Here is a 19236-nt window from a genome sequence, read left to right on the forward strand (position 1 = left end):
TAGACTATAAAGTAAGTATGGCTACATAGCCATAATTACTTTATAATAGGGTTGTTGAGGAAGTGATTATGAGGAAGAGGAGGAGGAAGAGGAATTTTCATACGCAAATTTAGAGGATGCGGATGAGGATGAGGATATTTTTTTGAGGATGAGGATGCGGATGAGGAAGCGGATGAGGACGAGGATGATAGGAAATTATAATCAAATTTAAAAATTAAAAAATTAAAACAAAAGCCACTCTCCTGTCTGTACATATTGATTATTGATATTTTAAATACTATAGGAAAATTGCCCCTTTGTCATAAAAAAGCATCTTACTCAGTGTTCATATTCAATAAAAATATTAATTGGTCCAACAGTTTTCGAGCTTTACTTAATTGCAAAAAAATATTACATATATGCAAAAACAGGCAAGTAACAGCGCGGGTGACCGATCGCGAATTTACAAAGCCTAGCCTATACTATAGCTACTATTTGAGTCACGAGTTGGACTCAGATATGATTTTGTTTATGCATATTACTCGACAAAACCTAATCTATCTCATTACAAAAGTGACTCAAATCGATTAGATTTTGTCGAGATATTTTCATACATTACATACGAATAAAACCTAGTCGAATAGAGTCTCCACCCGATCAGATCGGCCCGGCAAGCGCTGCAGCTGCAGCGAGTGCGTTGTCGTAGATACGGCATCCTCATGAATTTCCTCTTAATTTTGAGGAAGCGATAGCGGAAGAGGAATTTTTTGATTTAATTTTTGAGGATGCGGTAACGGTTGAGGAACCCAAAATATTGCGGAACTTCCGCATTATGAGGAAGCGGAAGAGGAATCCTCAACAACCCTACTTTATAATTATAATTCGCGCGTTTCGCTCTGTCGCGTCGTACAACGCAATGGCGCTATTGAGAAGATCCTTCTATTTTACGCCAATTTTACGTATAACTCGCTTGGAAATGGAATTTTTATTTATTGAAATTATTCTTACAAATTATTACAATAACTTAAGTCTAAGAGCGTATACGCACTATGCGGGTAGCCGTCCGGCTGACCGCAAGCACAATTATGTACGTAATATTCATTTCTATGCGCACTGCGATGCGGCTACCGCAGACCGCACAGTGCGCATAGAAATGAATATTACGTACATAATTGTGCTTGCGGTCAGCCGGACGGCTACCCGCATAGTGCGTATACGCTCTTAGACTTAAGTTATTGTAATAATTTGTAAGAATAATTTCAATAAATAAAAATTCCATTTCCAAGCGAGTTATACGTAAAATTGGCGTAAAATAGAAGGATCTTCTCAATAGCGCCATTGCGTTGTACGACGCGACAGAGCGAAACGCGCGAATTATAATTATAAAGTAATTATGGCTATGTAGCCATACTTACTTTATAGTCTAAACTGCACGAAATATTCAAGCGGAAATAAACCGCACTGTTTCGCATACTACTTGTGAAATATCGTTGTGCGGATACAGCCATCTTCTCGATCAAAGCATAAGAGCGTATACGCACTATGCGGGTAGCCGTCCGGCTGACCGCAATGCGCACTGCGATGCGGCTACCGCAGACCGCAAAGTGCGCATAGAAATGAATATTACGTACATAATTGTGCTTGCGGTCAGCCGGACGGCTACCCGCAATGCGGTTACCCGCATAGTGCGTATACGCTCTAATACACCGTATTCTGTATTTCTATAGGAATAAGGTAAAAAAGAAAAACACGATATGGCATTAGAATTTATTGAAAAAAGTCCCTTACATGTGGTGATTGCTAGATAATAAAAAATTATACAAAGCACTAGTTTTTTAATTATTTCCTTTATTATTAATTCTTGTATTGTTTCTGCAAAAAATATATAAACATTCTTAAATTTAATTTTTTAAGTCAACCAATAAATAGTTATGTACAGCAGCAGCAGCAGTATATTTTTATTTGTTACTTCATGTTTGAATTAAAAAACAAATATTTTTAAATAGGTGTACTTATAATTAATTTATTTATGCAAATCTTTTACATTTTAAAAGACAATATTCAATATATTTTACTATTGGGAAGCACACAGCTATTTAGTTTTTTAGGCGATGAGTTTTTCAAGATCAGATTAAGATGCATACAATATTGATACAATGTTTAGGATCATCATCATTATTAATTTATATAAAACTATTCCATTCCACAAGTTTAAAAAAAAATGTAAACAACCAAATTAGTATGCAAAATTGAAGATGTATCTCTAAATTAAAAATTAACACTTTCAAGAATAATGAGCTGAAAAAACTATGGTTGGTATGGTTTCAAAATCTACATGTACCTATAGTAAAAAAAGTGACTCAATAAGCAAACATTTTTTTATTGTGTTTAAATTTTTGATATTTAAATTTTAGAAAAACACTTGAAACTAAATGTATTTGAATTTTCCAAATTATTTAGAAACAAACAAAATATTTGGTTTTAGATAATTGACCATCAGGGATTATTACCTTATGATTACCTTTGGGAGAGAAAAATCAGGCTGGACTATATATATATATATATAATGAAATTTGATTCAATTTAATACGATTCGATTATTGGATTACTCATTACCCAATATCTATACACATTTTGGATTATAAGATATGAAATCTCTTTTTCCAAAACTTACAAAAGTCGCAATGATATACCTTCCAATCGTTGCCACGTCTGTCCCAAGTGAGCGGTTGTTCTCGGAAGCTGGAGCAACCATTACTCAACAAAGAAATAGGCTGTTAGGGTCTAGATTATCTAAGCTTCTTTTCCTTAACTCTGTGGCAAGACTATTAAATTCTAAATAAATATTATATAACATTCCATGTTACATGTAATATAATGTTAACTACACAAAGATGATTCTGCTGCTGAAGCAGCTGTCATAACATCATGTCTAAGTTTGTTTACTTTAACTCTGTCTCAGAATTGTTACATTATTTAAAATAAATAACGTTTTTGTATTAAAATGTGTTTTAATGTAATAAAACGTGTTAATGCTAGTGTTAATGAAGCATCCTATTAAAAAAAGTAAAACATCGGCAAAAACATCGATATATCGCCCATATCAACGATTTTTTTGCATATCGATGTTTTTCATGCAAACATCGATGATTTAAAACATCGATGTTTTTCAGAACGATGTTGCATCCCTACTTGTGACACGACTGGCTTGGGTACGCCGAATTCGGCGTACTATAAGTTGCCGCATTTTTCAAGTACGCCGGCGGTATCTAGTCGTAGCGCGCGCGCGGAGACCAATCCATAATCTAAGAGGAAAGGTTTGTATGTATGTATGGTTTTCACGCATAAACTACTGGACCGATTTTGATGAAATTTGGCACAGATAATCTTTAGACCCTGAGAAAGAACATAGGCTACCTTTTATTTCAAAATATGTACCACGGGCGAAGCCGGGGCGGACCGCTAGTAATTTAATATACCTAGCATTAAAACTGTGATTAAAACATACATGCAGTTAATAACTATTTACTGAAAAAGTAACAATTGTAGCATATTAGTAGCAGTGATGATCATAGTATGTGATTACTAATTACGTTACATACGTACAAAAACTTATACATAACGTACGTAACTATACTTACTATAGTAATATGTACTAAGATAAAGCTGAAGAATTCGTTTGGTTGAACGCGCTAATCTCAGGAACAACGGGGCCGATATATGCGGACCAATGGATAAAAGGATTTTTTCTATTAGGAATTACCTACAATCCTACAAACAGTAAAATATGCTCGTGAGTCGTGACAGTCCTGAGTCGGTAGTACAAAGTAGTGCATAGTAACTCAATGGTTACAAAGGGGTATGGGTACTTTTGTATGGGCTAGTGGCGTATGACTTTCACGGTAACTGATGAAACTTGGATAAGTAATATTTTAAAAGAGCAATATATTGCGTACATATACATCGTTTTGATTATAAGTAATTCTTAAATAAAAAAAAGGATAAACCTAAAAAAAACTCAGAAAAATCTTTAAATAATCTAGATTCTAGGTACTTAAATGAACAATACAAAACCAAATATCTCTGTTCCTAATACGTTTCGAGGTTTATGTCCATGCGGCTACCGCAGACCGCACAGTGCGCATAGAAATGAATATTACGTACATAATTGTGCTTGCGGTCAGCCGGACGGCTACCCGCATAGTGCGTATACGCTCTTAGACTTAAGTTATTGTAATAATTTGTAAGAATAATTTCAATAAATAAAAATTCCATTTCCAAGCGAGTTATACGTAAAATTGGCGTAAAATAGAAGGATCTTCTCAATAGCGCCATTGCGTTGTACGACGCGACAGAGCGAAACGCGCGAATTATAATTATAAAGTAATTATGGCTATGTAGCCATACTTACTTTATAGTCTAAACTGCACGAAATATTCAAGCGGAAATAAACCGCACTGTTTCGCATACTACTTGTGAAATATCGTTGTGCGGATACAGCCATCTTCTCGATCAAAGCATAAGAGCGTATACGCACTATGCGGGTAGCCGTCCGGCTGACCGCAATGCGCACTGCGATGCGGCTACCGCAGACCGCAAAGTGCGCATAGAAATGAATATTACGTACATAATTGTGCTTGCGGTCAGCCGGACGGCTACCCGCATAGTGCGTATACGCTCTAATACACCGTATTCTGTATTTCTATAGGAATAAGGTAAAAAAGAAAAACACGATATGGCATTAGAATTTATTGAAAAAAGTCCCTTACATGTGGTGATTGCTAGATAATAAAAAATTATACAAAGCACTAGTTTTTTAATTATTTCCTTTATTATCTTGTTTTGTTTCTGCAAAAAATATATAAACATTCTTAAATTTAATTTTTTAAGTCAACCAATAAATAGTTATGTACAGCAGCTTTATATTTTTATTTGTTACTTCATGTTTGAATTAAAAAATAAATATTTTTAAATAGGTGTGCTTAGTTATAATTAATTTATTTATGCAAATCTTTTACATTTTAAAAGTCAATATTCAATATATTTTACTATTGGGAAGCACACAGCTAATTAGTTTTTTAGGCGACGAGTTTTTCAAGATCAGATTAAGATGCATACAATATTGATACAATGTTTAGGATCATCATCATTATTAATTTATATAAAACTATTCCATTCAACACAAGTTTAAAAAAATTTCAACAACCAAATTACTATGCAAAATTGAAGATGTATCTCTAAATTAAAAATTAACACTTTCAAGAATAATGAGCTGAAAAAACTATGGTTGGTATGGTTTCAAAATCTACATGTATAGTAAAAAAAGTGACTCAATAAGCAAACATTTTTTTATTGTGGTTAAATTTTTGATATTTAAATTTTAGAAAAACACTTGAAACTAAATGTATTTGAATTTTCCAAATTATTTAGAAACAAACAAAATATTTGGTTTTAGATAATTGACTATCAGGGATGATTACCTTTGGGAGAGAAAAATCAGGCTGGACTAGACCTATAGAACAAAATCAAAAATATGGTGATACTTATAAAAATATGTATTAACATGACAAAATGTTTGTTCAATATGTTTACATACATTTGTGATATACCCATACATTATTGTACATTAAATTGATGACAAAATAAACAATACCGCAATTTTATTAACCTACAACAAATACTACCTTAAAATATATTTACAGTTATCCATAGAAATAATGGTGAATAAAATAAACCGTTGCAAATTTTTGTTGCCAGTTTAAAAAAACATACATATAAATGCGCGGGAAACTAACTGGAAAGTATCTGAATAATTAAAACGTAGACCTATCAAAGTGGTTTCAATGAAAATGATAATTTGGGTCTTGAATTATTTTTGCCTAATATTTTCTTTTGTTCCTCCTTTACTCTCTTTTCTTGTTCTTTCTTCAACTTTTGCCTTTCTTCATCCATTTTTCGTTGTTCTTCTATCATCGCTAGCCTTTCTTCAGCCTGTGCAAATAAAAATTTATGTTACAATAACTTATGCCCACAATGGTTCGCATCAAAAAGTATAAAAGTATAAGTATAATTTTAAAGTATAATTTTAAACCACTCTGTCTTGAAAAGTTTACCAATAAAAATGAGTACCAAGTCACAAAATACAATCCAAATTATTCTAATGATTGTGAAGTAAATGTTACTTATATTTAAATATGTAGTTTTATTTCACACCAAAATTTAGACATTTAGACATTATCAAGCTGAAGAGTTTGAAAGCGCTCATCTTAGGAACTACTGGTCCGATTTGGTTTAAATTCTTTCGATGATACATAGCCCATTTATCAAGAAAGGCTATAGGCTATATTATAATATCATCACGATAAGACCAACAGGAGCAGAGCAATGCGGGTGAAACCGCGCGGCACAGCTAGTCTATACATATAATAAAATCGTAGGAAAGTCAAAACTGTACATTGAATATTTTTTTAAAAGAATACATAATCCATGATCTATAATCGATATAGAAGCCAAAAATATAGTTTTTAGAATTTTTGTCTGTTTGTCTGTTTGTCTGTATGTTTGTCCGAGCTAATCTCGAAAAGTACTGCATAGATTGACTTCAAATTTTGCATGAATATTACTAACAGGTCGTGTGAGGTTTTTTTAAACATATTATCATGCTATCACCTCCGGGGGAGGAGCTGTGAACCTTTACTTTTCTTACGTATTCCGTGTACTACGACAGCGTACAATCTAAAGACTCATGTTTAAATGTTGTTTTTGAGTAAGCCATGCTATTATCTAGCTTTACACTATAAAAACTACGTCATTTACGTAATTTGGGCAGAGAAACTGTTTAATGAATCTTAGTACTATAAAGACAAATTTGATTCAGCGCCATCTATGAGATTTCGTAAAAATCAAATCAAACACAATGTTAAAAATTAATAATTTATTAGTTATTTATTTATTTATTTAAATTAGTTATTTATTTATTTAACCCTTTAACCCATAATAAATCTTCCCTTCCCTATAAGGTGCGCTTATATAATTCGTGTTATATACTACATTTTTAAAAGTGAGGGTAGATGTATCCATTACAGTTAATCTAATATTGATTGTGTTCATTGGTTACATTTTTAAAAATCTTCGTGTTTTAATAATTCGATCACGAGGCGGGACTCTAATACAAAAAGGTTAGTTCGTTGATAATTATTATTCCTTCGTCATTTACATGTTGTTAGTAAAAATATACTTTGACTGTTAATACTTTTGTTCAGTATTTATCTGTATGATTATTGCTTGGTAATTAATATATTTTCATGTCGTATACCTAATTATAAACATAAGTGTGATGTGAAACTAGCTGGATTTATTTTTACACACTCACAGTCTTATATTTTGTGTTAATGTTAAAATAGTATTAATAGTGTAAATCATAATATTTTTTCAAAGTTAAAAATATTTCCTTTTTTCTGATGGTGTTGCCATCGAATTAAACCGCGCTGTCGTTTCGTTCACAAAAAGTCATGTTATTAGGACCGAATATGTAGCCGCCTCAACTTACGGAAACGAGAATAACCTGCGTTGTCTGTTAGTTATTATATAGTCGAATTTAACGTTACATGGAAATTGGAATCTAAATATATGTATACCTACTTATATTAAATCTGTAGAGGTCAATTCTGCACATGAAATATATTTCCTAAATAACTATCACGAGGTGATTAGAGATCGACATCGACGTCAAAAATGTTTGTCCGTCTGTCTGTCTGTATAACCGTTATAGAAACAAAAACTACTCGACGGATTTAAACGAAACTTGGTACAATTATTTTTCATATTCGTGAGCAGAGCAGCAACTCCATTTTTAAGCTTTCGTCGCGTGTGCGTTCTTAATGCGTGTATCTTAATGGTTAAAGCTACACAGAAATCAAGTATGAAAGAAATGTTCTCCATATTATATAAAAAATATCTCCCGACATCATAAATGTCTATCTTTTATGGTTGAGCTTAGGAGTTCAAAGCTTTCTGATTATATTTGTCTACTAGCTGTCCCCGCGACTTCGTTCGCGTGGAATAGTGACTATGGGACCTATGACCATGGGCTCAGGGTGGGGCAACAATAAAAAATCATTTTTATTTTCATGCTCCCACTCCCGCGCCCACTCGCACTCCCACGCCATATGCCACGTTCAGTCCCAATCCCACGCCCACGCCCACTCCCCTTCACAATTAGTACCTACCAGATCAAAGCCAGGGTAAGCGCCCCACCCAGCCCCACCGTGGCTACGCCCATGCTGAATTACTACTTAACATACAATTATTGAGTAAATACGTACAACCATACTGTACTGTTGTACTACCATAAATAATTAAAAGAATTGTTATTAAAATTTCTTACTAAACTGAGCTAAAAAACTTACGTACCAAATTATTAAAGAAAATCAAGAAATGAAATGCCTAACCTATACCAAATAGTTACTACATATTGTAATTAAAAATTATGATTAGTATATAATATCGAAAATCAAAAAAGAAATGCCTAACTAATTCTACGTAAAATTTCTTTTAAATTATGTCATATTATTTTTTAGGAACCAGGGGGGGGGGAGAGGAGCAAATTCTATTTCCTTCCTTTCTTAAACGGATGTTTTTAATAATCTATGGTGTAGCCAGTAGCCACTGATCAGCTTAATCGATACTCAGTTTTTATCAAATCCAGAAACAAATCCAAATTAGATCTTTCCTGTCTCACGCACGTAACTAAAGGCTGAAGAGAGAGAGAGCACGTAACTAAACCGTTTAGACGAAGAAAAGTGTATAGAAAAAGGAATAAATAATTTCATAAACTTCCCGACGATCTTTAAAAATAAATTATAACTTAAATTTTTTTCATTCCCACTTTTACCCCTATGTAGGTATAATAAGTGGATGAACCAATTTTGATACACTTTATCTAAGAACCAGCGTCGGAAAATATTCTGCCTAACAAAAAAACCGCATCTAATTCGGTTTACCTGTTAGCCAGCTACGGTGCCATAGACAGACACACACACACACACAGAAATACATAGCGGTCAAACACATAACACCAGTCTTTTTGCGTCGGGGGTTAAAAATATAATACGACATAATTTAAAGGACATTTTATGTGGAAAATTTACCTATACACCAGGGTAGATAATTTTTGAAACAAAAAAAAATCGCAGTAGGATGAAACCCATTAGAAAAGGATATGATAAAAATGTAAGGAAAAATAAATTACGGTCAATCGGAGTTCGGGAAGTGGGAGGGGGGAGCTTTTAAGAGAAAAAAATGGTTTCTCTCGATTTCTCGATAATAATAACACCTGCTAATTTTTTTCTACATATTTTAATTGTACAGACATCACTTTTCCACAATTTTATTATATGTATTGATGATGATGATTGAGATTATAACACTCTTAGTCCGTTTTAATTTTTATTCACCCGCATCAGTGCCACCTAAAAAATCTTTATATATCGAAATTCGAGCAAAGTTAAGAAAATGAGAAATAAGAGTTCTCAAGGATCGTTAGAGATAAGAGGCTTACTATTGACCGAAAACAACATGTGTTATGCCGAACCTGAAACCGCTTCACAACGAGAATTGCGGCTCACAGCTGACCGCGAACGGCATGTACTATCCTGTGAGACCGAAACCTTCACTGAGGGTATATATAACGTCTCACAGCTGATCGCAAATGGCATATTGTACTATCCCGTGAGACCGAAACCCTCACTGAGAGCGAATTACGTCTCACAGCTGATCACGATCGTCATATTTTATCTCGAGAATTCTGAAACTTTTACTCAATATGAAGACCGTTTGACAAATAATAGGGTGCACCATAATATTATTCGATCTCTCGAAGATGAACATGAGCATAAGCAATGACTAGAGTAGGGACGCGAATATTACCATTATTTGAGACAAGAACGATTAATAAGTTTGTTTAATGAAAGATTAAGAATTGAAACTATTGGTCTCTTTAAACGGACGAATAGCGAGAGGCCCGTCTTATTGCAGACAGATTTCGACATAGTCTTAATGACTTAGAGGTAAACATAGAAGATCAATCTACAAATTCGGTGGTGTGGTCCGACAAAATAATATAAAAGTGGGTTTGCTTATAACCTCACAATTGATTACAGATCATCTTCTGTATAGGCGATATTAACGTAGTATGTTCTTTTTGTAATGCTTTAAAGTGGAGTAAGGAGTCGGCTTTCGTTTGAAGATACGCCGGAACCTTTGAAATCACTGCTTTTAAGTTTTAGAGGAACATGTGCAATCTAAACAGTTCTTAGACAATATTAGCTCTTATAGTATTGCGTTTTAAATGATCCTTTGGTGCTCAACAATTATCAGATGCTCCTTTCATTCTTACTTTTAAGATACAAGGTCAAGTTTATCATTTGATAGGATCCCTTTTGCCTGAAGGCCAACCTAAGTTTCTTTAAATATATTTTGTATTCGACTACGACGAATAATCGAATACAAGAAATCAATATTTCTCGAATTTAAAACTGAACTCATTTCACAATTTTAGAACATGTTAATTCATCAGGTTAATCCGTATATATGCGTTTTAAATCGACATTAGAAGCTTTTCCTCAAGATGGTGATATTAATATAAAATTGGTATAAATGCCGATAGACGGAAGTCTATCAGCACTCAGGAATTCCCTGAGCGTGTTATAACGCCCAGGCCGCAGTATTACAATTTTTCCTACAGTAGGGCGACGAATGTATTTTCGCATAGCAACGGAGGGGAACTCGTGGGGGGTAAAGTGACGCGGGCCACGTACCACAAACATGTTTAGTTTGTGGTACCGAGCGCGAAAGAAAGTCATCGTGTTTTTAGTAAAGTTACTATGTAAACTAACGTAATTTATTACTTAGGTACATATTCTATAATGGTGCGCTCAAACTGTTAATCTAAATTTAATTTAGATTATTATTTTAATTACTAAGAAATGTAGAATTTAAATCACATTCATTCGTGTTTTCCTCAGATATTCGATGTCTATGATTTTCGATGATTTTAAGATTTTCTTATCAGAGTATTCAATTTTAATGTAGTTAAATTTTATAAGAGACAATTAAGAACATTCAAAAATAAAGTGTCACGTATTTTTTTTAAACGACGAATGACGAAAAACGACCGAATCGCGGACGAAGTCGCGGGCAACAGCTAGTATTAAATAAAACAGAAAAATTTACTGTACTTTCTTAATTAAAATTATACTTATGTAGACTATATTATACATATTGTGATAAGAAATAAAACCAGTTTTTTAATGACTTCCTCATAGTGCTAAATATATGGATGACTTAATGCCAACAAAATGGCAATACATATTTAATGATATTGTAGTTATTTGTGGTTTGTAAAAAATGTAAATTTATGAATGTGAATTGAAATACATTTAATTTAATTTTAGATGTAATGGGGGTCATATCAAAAGCTTATCAAAAAGTGCTTTCAGAACCGGTATTATAATTTTATTTTACAATCATTTAAAAGCACATGAATAAATTGAAAACAACACACATTTTACTAATTACTAATGTGTAATGAATAAAGTTAAATAATAAATGTCTTGTAAATGTTTGAGTCTAAACTAATATTATAAAGCTGAAGATTTTATATGTTTGTTTAAACGCACTAATCTCAGGAACAACTGGTCCGAATTGAAAAATTCTTTTGATGTTAGATAGCCCATTTATCAAGGAAGGTTATATCATCATGCTATAACCAACAGGATTTCTCGGACAACCAATCGGAGTCACGCGGGTGAAATCGCGGGGCGCAGCTAGTATGTTAAACAGGTTACTCACCAACTTGCGTTGAGCCTCTTCTATCTTTCTATTATTTTCAGCCATGATATCCTCCAACTCTTTCCTTTTACGTTCCTCTTCAGCCTGTATAATAAAAACATCATGTTATCACATATACTAGCACTGTCACCTGGTTGTTATTGTATTTTGTTATTTCTACCATATTATGAGATCCCTAAAACACTTGGTGTGTGTATTATATTGCGTGTCTCTATATTCATCTTTACAACTCTTATGAAACATTTGAAACTGCCTATTGACATTGATATAAAAGTATACAAATAATTTTGTTTTGTAAAATACATCATAATACATTTTTCTGTACAAATGAACATGTTCACAATAAAATCTTTAAATCATCATAGCTAGCAGAGAGTAACTTGATTTACATAATCCTTAGTAGCATGAAACAAAAAATTGTTATACAAAAAATAGATTCAAAAAATACCTTCGGCTTCAGGGGCTGATCCTCAAGCGGCAACTCCATAAAAATTCTTACAGCTTCGCGTCTTGCACAGTCTTCCGACCTGACTTATAGACTACGTGACTGCCAAGGACAGTCAAGCGAACAATTTTAAAATGCTAGCCGAAAGCCTTAATGGCATTCTTATAGTATAATAACAAGTCTATTTTGGTGAGTGCAAATGATATGCATGTTAATTGGATATATACATATTCTTAACAAGTGACAATTTTTTAAGTTCTTGTAAACTCGAACTACACCTGACTGGACCTTTAACAGATATGATCGAAAGAATTCGATTATTAGTGTTGCAGAATACATTTGTATATAACACAAGGATGTATACTTATATGTTTGGGCTGCAAGAGCAAGTTTGATTTAGCGGATGTCACATGTAACAGCAATTTTGTGAATGATTGCTTTTACATATGACTGATAGATGATAGTGGCAGTTACCTGTCTGGCCATTTCCTCCCGCTTCTGCTGTTCCCTCTGTTTCTCCAGTTCTTGCATCATTTCTTGTTCCATTTTTTGCTTCGCCTCTTCAACTCTTTTTGCCACTTCTCTCTCTATTTCATCTTTTCGTTTTTCTAATTCCTCTTCTACTCTCTTCTTCACGAGAAGTTCTATTCTTTTCGCCGCTTCTTCTTCAACGACCTTTATAACGTGATAATTTAAAATTTAGTGTAAAATATGACGAAATTAAATACAAAGGTAGCAATTTCAAATATACAAATAAAAGCATAGCTACAAATTATTACCATATTTACCTTTTGTTCCGCTTCTCTCACACGTCTTTGTCTTTCCATTTCAGCTAGACGATCCACTTCATCCATTTTGCTACGGCCTTTTGACTTTTTCCTACCCCGGCTGCCATCGTAAGATCCACCAGTACTTGAAGAAGAAGAAACTGAATGCGACCTTTTCCTGTAAATAATCGATAAGCCGATGATTTATTGGTTATTGTAAAATTATAAAAATAAATTCATATGGAATGTAGTAAATACCGTGATTTAGAACTTCTTTCTCTTGATTTTTCGGCATGTTTTGTGCTTCTACTACGCGATGAGGATCTGTCTTTGGATCGACTTTTCTTCCTTGAATGTTTACTACTTTTATGATGCCGACGAGGGGATTTACTTCTTGATCTTGAGCGCCCCATTATCATGCACTAATTATATTAACAGTCCAAATAATTTAAAATTACAACAATGCAAGATGCACTCCGCCTTGTAAAAAAAGCGTCTTATTCACGGTCAATCCCCGACGTACGTCGGCTCAAGGCCGCGGTGCTGGATGTATCCTACTGACGATCGTGCGCGCATCAAGCATGGCTAGGGTTGCCAACTTTTATTTGAAGAAATAGAGTATATCTGATTTTAAAGGAGGTATATATAGAGTAAATAAATATTTTTAAAAATGTATTTTTTTGTACTTTTTGCAGTAACTAAGAATTTTTCATTATTTTTAAATGAATTATATGAATCCAAACATTCCAAATCTAAATTTATATATTTCAAGAGCTCATTTTTAATTAATTTTTAATGAAGCTCGGTTTCTCTCTTCCCGCTACTTCACATTCATGACCGAAAAGACTCTTTCAGTAAATGCTAAAGTGGCGGGAACAGAGAGTATATAGCTAATCATTTTTTTTTAAACAAACAAATTCGTCAAGATATTTTTTTTTAATAAATTGCCATTTTTCTGCAGTGGACTTTTGCATAAAATCTGTGTTATTCAACAATTCGCCTTGGAGTTCTTTTAAAATAATAACTTCTGAATATAAACTGTCCATGTGTACAAGGTTGATCCAAAAGTAATGATAATTGGGATTTCCTGTGTACATAAAAATAATAAATAACCGTTTCTTGCTTGCTCATGTACTCACTAAGTTATCACAAAAAAATCATATCAATAGGCCACGTTTCCAAGTATTTACATTAATTTCTGTTGGCAACACTAATCTGCTGTACGTCCGCGCTATTCACTGTCCATCTGCACGACGTTCGCGGTGGTGGGGGTGCTTGCTGGATGAAAAGTTGGTCGTGCACATCCAGCAAGATAATAATAATAATTATTGACGTACGTCAACGCTATTCACTGTCGTTTTGCGTCGTGCATCGTGTATGACCTTGGCGGGACGTACGTCAAGATGGACCGTAAATAAGACGCTTTAGACTTTTATACACAGAGTCTTTTATAATAAACGAGATACAGAATACAGATAAATTATAGAAGCGTATAATTTTATGAGAACAGATACAGTAAAGCAAACAGAATTTTTTAAAACGGCAACATTTCTAATGCGTTTGTGTATTTCTAAAGATTTCTAGTGTATTATTAATAATAATTGTATTGATTATTAGTTGATTTATATTGATTTACAAAAATTTGTATTGTAAATATACACATAAATTTGTATTCACTTGTCTATTTGCTCGATCAACGGGTTATGAAGGTGTAAATATAAGAGCTAGCGCGCACGAGCAACTTTGTCTCCGCAACTATTTTGTCTCTCCCATCAATTTGTATGGGGAGTTGCGTCGCTACGTGCGCGCACTTTCATACTAGCCCATAGGTGGGAGAGACAAAATAGTTGCGGAGACAAAAAAAGTTGCGGAGACAAAGTTGCTCGTGCGCGCTAGCTCTAAGAGCGTAGACGCACTATGCGGGTAGCCTGCGGGTGTGCGGTCTGCGGTAGCCGCATCGCAGTGCGCATAGAAATGAATATTACGTACATAATTGTGATTGCGGTCAGCCGGACGGCTACCCGCAATGCGGCTACCCGCATAGTGCGTCTACGCTCTAAGGGAACATAACTCATCATCATTCTCACTCTATCGTGATGATTAATTTTATCTTTGGAAAACTCACGAATCACGAGTGTAGTTTCTACTTGTTTATATCAAAATGTTATAACCCAAGGGTCCATCTATTATTTTCAGTATCGTTAAAATAAAATATTTTATCATTGAACAACTGTCGTAGGTACTTATTTTTACCGGATCATACGTAGTGTCCATTTTTATGATTTGATAGTTGTAACAACAGCAATAAAAGCAACCCAAGTGTAGTCATAGATTGAGAGATTAGATTACTTTAGGCTCTAAGGACCACCCCCGACCCCGTGGTCTGCAGGTTGACTCGGTGACAATTCGCTGCTCTCACGCTTGCCGCGAATAATTCACGAGAGGACCACGCGTTGGCAATGCACCGCTCCCTCTCATTATTTGCCTTTCTTTATCATAAACACGTGTAGATCTAGTGCCAATGGAAACAGACTACTCAATTCTCAAAAGTACGTGGTCCAAGCGATATCCACTCATTGACCACGTGTCGTTCACCTGTGGACCATCTTGGGGAAGAAGTTGACGCCAAGCGAGGAGTGGTCGTGGTCAGCTGGTCGGGTGCTGGGTGGGTCTAATGAGCTTTAATCTTTAGTCGACTGTTTTTCGGCCTGTTCCCATTGACACAAGAAATCGTTTTAATACATTTTTAATACTTAACTGACAGATAAAACCCTGAAGTCTTGAAACGGGCTATGAATACTGTATATTTTATTTGGATTTAAATTAAACACACGGGTGCAAAAAAACATGTGTAATTTTAATTGATACCTATTAATAATTATTTAGCATTGTTTTGGAAAAAAGAAATTATTTAATATTCTGCTTCATACTCTTTTTCTTTTTCCTTAATAAATGTTATTATTTTTGATGCCGCCTTAAACATACTATCATTTTTATGAAAATTAGCTAACAATAATTCTCCGTTTGGTGTAAGTGAGGTGATATTCAAATTATTACTTTTCTTGTCATATAATGATAGTGCCGAATTCATTTTTTTCTTTTTCTCTGATAAAATATCATTAAAACTTGCTTTTCCAAGAGGTCCATCATCTAGTTTACTGAAACTGAATGATTGCTTTATTTTCGTGTTCTGATAGCGGTTAAGAAATGTATTGAGATCCGTAACACTACAAACGTTCTGTATTCGTTTCGAATGATTGGAGCTAGAGTGAGAAACTGAACAGTCTGTTACCGGAATATTTTTTGAAGACAAACTTTTGTCAGAATTAACATCTTCAATTACAAGAATATCTCCAGATCTATCGCTTTGCCTCTCCGAACTAGGACTCATTTCATTTTCTGACAGAGTACTATGAGTGCAAGAGTCATTACTTTCCTTTGAATTACCATAATTAGTGTCTTCGATAGGTTTTTTCATTACCGTGTCTGTTCCATGTAAACGCTTAAGTTTGTTTAGGACGGCACGAATATTATACTCTGTCCCAATTTCAATGTCATCATAAGATTCTTTTATTTCTATATTACCTCTATAGAAATAGTCATAGGGTAATGAATGACCTTGTACGGTCATATCCGCTGCATTGCCATATTTCGGTAGTGTCATAGGTTGTCGATAAATACATTCAAATTTTCCGGTCGAAGCTTTATGATTATGTGCATAATCGATAACAACTGTAAAGCAATAATAATATTCGTAAACATATTTTAATTAATTTACAGCTACTTATAATTAAAAAAAAAAAATATATATATATATATATATATTATATTACCTTTTATTATATCGGATACAACAGCTGGACAAATTTTTCCAGTTACTAGAGTCGTACTATTGAGATCAGGACATGAATTTATTTCTATCAACCACGGTTTGTATTCTTTGTCCAAAATAAAATCACATCCATATAATTCAAATCGATTTTTGCAAACGGACAAGGTGTCTTGGCAACTTAGCATTATTCCAATAATTGATTTTTTCATTCCTGGGTAAATAATGTTATCCCAAACTTTATCCTTTCCGATGTTATCCAAATAATTTTTGTATTTGTCTAAATCCCACATATTATTCGATGGAAGTTCAGAGTGTCTTCCTTCACAATTCGTATACTTTCTTTGTACAGCATTATTCGTCAAATGGATTGATTCATGGTAATTTTTCAGACTATACTTTTGTGAACTAAATTTTAAATAACAGTCCTTGTACATCCAAACAACTAAAGGATACGTACTGGTGACCAAGTAATATTGTCTGATATCAAATTTAGTATCATGGATTAAAAGTGGTTCTTCTGAAAACGCAAAGAATTTTTTAATAATAAACGAAGAATATTTGTTAGCAAAGTAGTAACAAAATTGTAGCTCATCCTTACCAATATATTTTTGAATAACATGTTTTGCACTTGCTTTATTCAACAAATCAGTGATAACACCTAATTTTGAAGCCATTCGTATGCCTCTTCCTCTTGAACAATGTGCAGGTTTTATTATCCAAATATTATGACATCCTTCACAACTTAATTGAGGTCTATATCTATGAATTTCTTTTAATAAAAATTTAGCATAGCATAAATACAACGGTAACTTATCATACTTATCTTTTCGAAATATTTCGTCTTTAGCAATTATACAATAGTATTTTTTCAAAAATGAATTCCACTGTTCGTTAGTTATTATGTTTATCTCCCGATCAATGTCTTTATGCTGTTTACGTAGCAAATACTCTTTGCATCTTTTTAAAGCAAATACGATGACATTCATAGAAATTTCGCCATCATCAACAAATACTGGTCTGTTATTCGCTACCATTGAAAGCAACCACTTCAATAAACTAGTGCAGGCAGTAATTTTGTAATCTTTTATAAACCCCTCTATTTCGCCAGGCTCAGGTATATTATACGATCGCGGACCATTTACTTCTGCAATATCTTCAATATAGAACCAGTAATTTCTTTTCATTGAAGAGCATAACCCTTGTTTAGAAGTCCACATAGCATCAATTTCTAATTTATTGATAATAGTATTGTAATCTTTAGTCATGTCTATTGTTGTGTCTCTTCGATCATCACGAGTGCGCCAAACAAAATTGGGACTGCATTTTTCAACAAAATTTGAAAGAAGCAACCGTTCAAGCTCACTTTGCACATCCGTTTTATTGGAAAATGTACCACGTCGTAATTTTGTTAGATTCATACGATTTGGAGGCAACTTCTCCAGCCATCCACGATCAAGAAGAGCTTTTCGAACGGGACTACAGTTCCCTTGGATGGAAAATATGTTAGCTTCTCGTATTGCTTCAGCTGCTTTTGTTTTCAGGCTTACATACTTCGTAGATTTTGCTTCACATGTGCAAATCACGTAGCTTTTCTCCTTTGGAGAAAGCCCTGCGTGAGAAGTTATTTGATTCTTCTCCATTCGTTTTATCTGGCTATACCCAAACGTATGAAATGGAGTATAAATTCGTTTGACACCAACTTTGTCATAAAATTTCTGAAATTATAACAATTGTACGTAACTACTACTTTACTATATATAACTTAGTATTTATAAATATTTAATAATATTCGAAATATAAATTAGGACCGAGAATTGGGTGGAATTTCTTACTTTAACTAGCCCCGGTCCTGAAGCACTGGCAGAATTTTCAATTGCCAATAGCCTTGTAGCCTCTTTAGGAACAGATTTTGATTTCGTTATTTTCTACGAATAAAAATATTATGTAATTTTATTTTGTACAACGTTTGATATTATGATGATGGTATGTGTAAAGATTAATTAAAAATTAAACGCTCACTTTCTTCCTTTTTACATATTTCTTTTTTCCTATTGGCATTGTGATAAAGGCTCTTTATTCATCCCCAATAGATTTACGATACTAATAATTTCTGAAAAGTATACGTTATTACTTTTAGTGTAAAACAGGTGATCTTTGGCAAGTGCACGTTATAATTTATATTAGCATATCTTTTTATATAAGGAACTCTATTTCGGTCTACATATCGTTTTGTTTGCCTAAGATTTGCGTGTTCCTTTCGATGGTCAACATATTATAATTAATTATCAAACGAATCATAGAAGTCATAAACCCATAACCATTTATTAATGCGGATAATGAGAAACTTTTAATACCTTTATATT

The 19236-nt window shown here is 33.6% G+C and overlaps 2 protein-coding genes across 4 annotated transcripts; both read right to left on the reverse strand.

The window, feature by feature from the left end:
* Positions 1-1734: 1734 nt before the first annotated feature.
* Arglu1 (Arginine and glutamate rich 1) lies at positions 1735-13529 on the reverse strand. 3 transcript variants are annotated; one of them, XR_016317229.1, is made up of 6 exons: positions 13300-13529; positions 13054-13219; positions 12749-12949; positions 11830-11913; positions 5460-5970; positions 1735-2500 (listed from the first exon to the last, which is right to left on the reverse strand). XR_016317229.1 is itself a non-coding variant. In XM_089708037.1 (5 exons), exons 1-5 carry the CDS (start codon positions 13458-13460, stop codon positions 5809-5811), a joined length of 765 nt encoding a protein of 254 aa, XP_089564163.1. In that variant the 5' UTR covers positions 13461-13529; the 3' UTR covers positions 4719-5808. The 3 variants fall into 3 exon arrangements, 2 of the variants coding, with proteins under 2 accessions (XP_089564163.1, XP_089564151.1); XM_089708037.1 differs by lacking the exon at positions 1735-2500 and having other exon boundaries at positions 4719-5970; positions 13063-13219; XM_089708025.1 differs by lacking the exon at positions 1735-2500 and having other exon boundaries at positions 4719-5970.
* A 2423-nt stretch (positions 13530-15952) lies between these two features.
* Positions 15953-18931, reverse strand: LOC149490727 (tubulin glycylase 3A-like). The gene is made up of 5 exons (XM_089710325.1): positions 18893-18931; positions 18706-18798; positions 17472-18588; positions 16875-17390; positions 15953-16773 (listed from the first exon to the last, which is right to left on the reverse strand). Exons 1-5 carry the CDS (start codon positions 18929-18931, stop codon positions 15953-15955), a joined length of 2586 nt encoding a protein of 861 aa, XP_089566451.1.
* Positions 18932-19236: the final 305 nt, after the last annotated feature.

Source organism: Colias philodice, chromosome 2 (assembly GCF_061535455.1).
Source record: "Colias philodice isolate Cphi_HAF_F1 chromosome 2, ilColPhil1 Martin Lab GWU primary, whole genome shotgun sequence".
NCBI classification, from domain to species: Eukaryota; Metazoa; Arthropoda; class Insecta; order Lepidoptera; family Pieridae; genus Colias; species Colias philodice.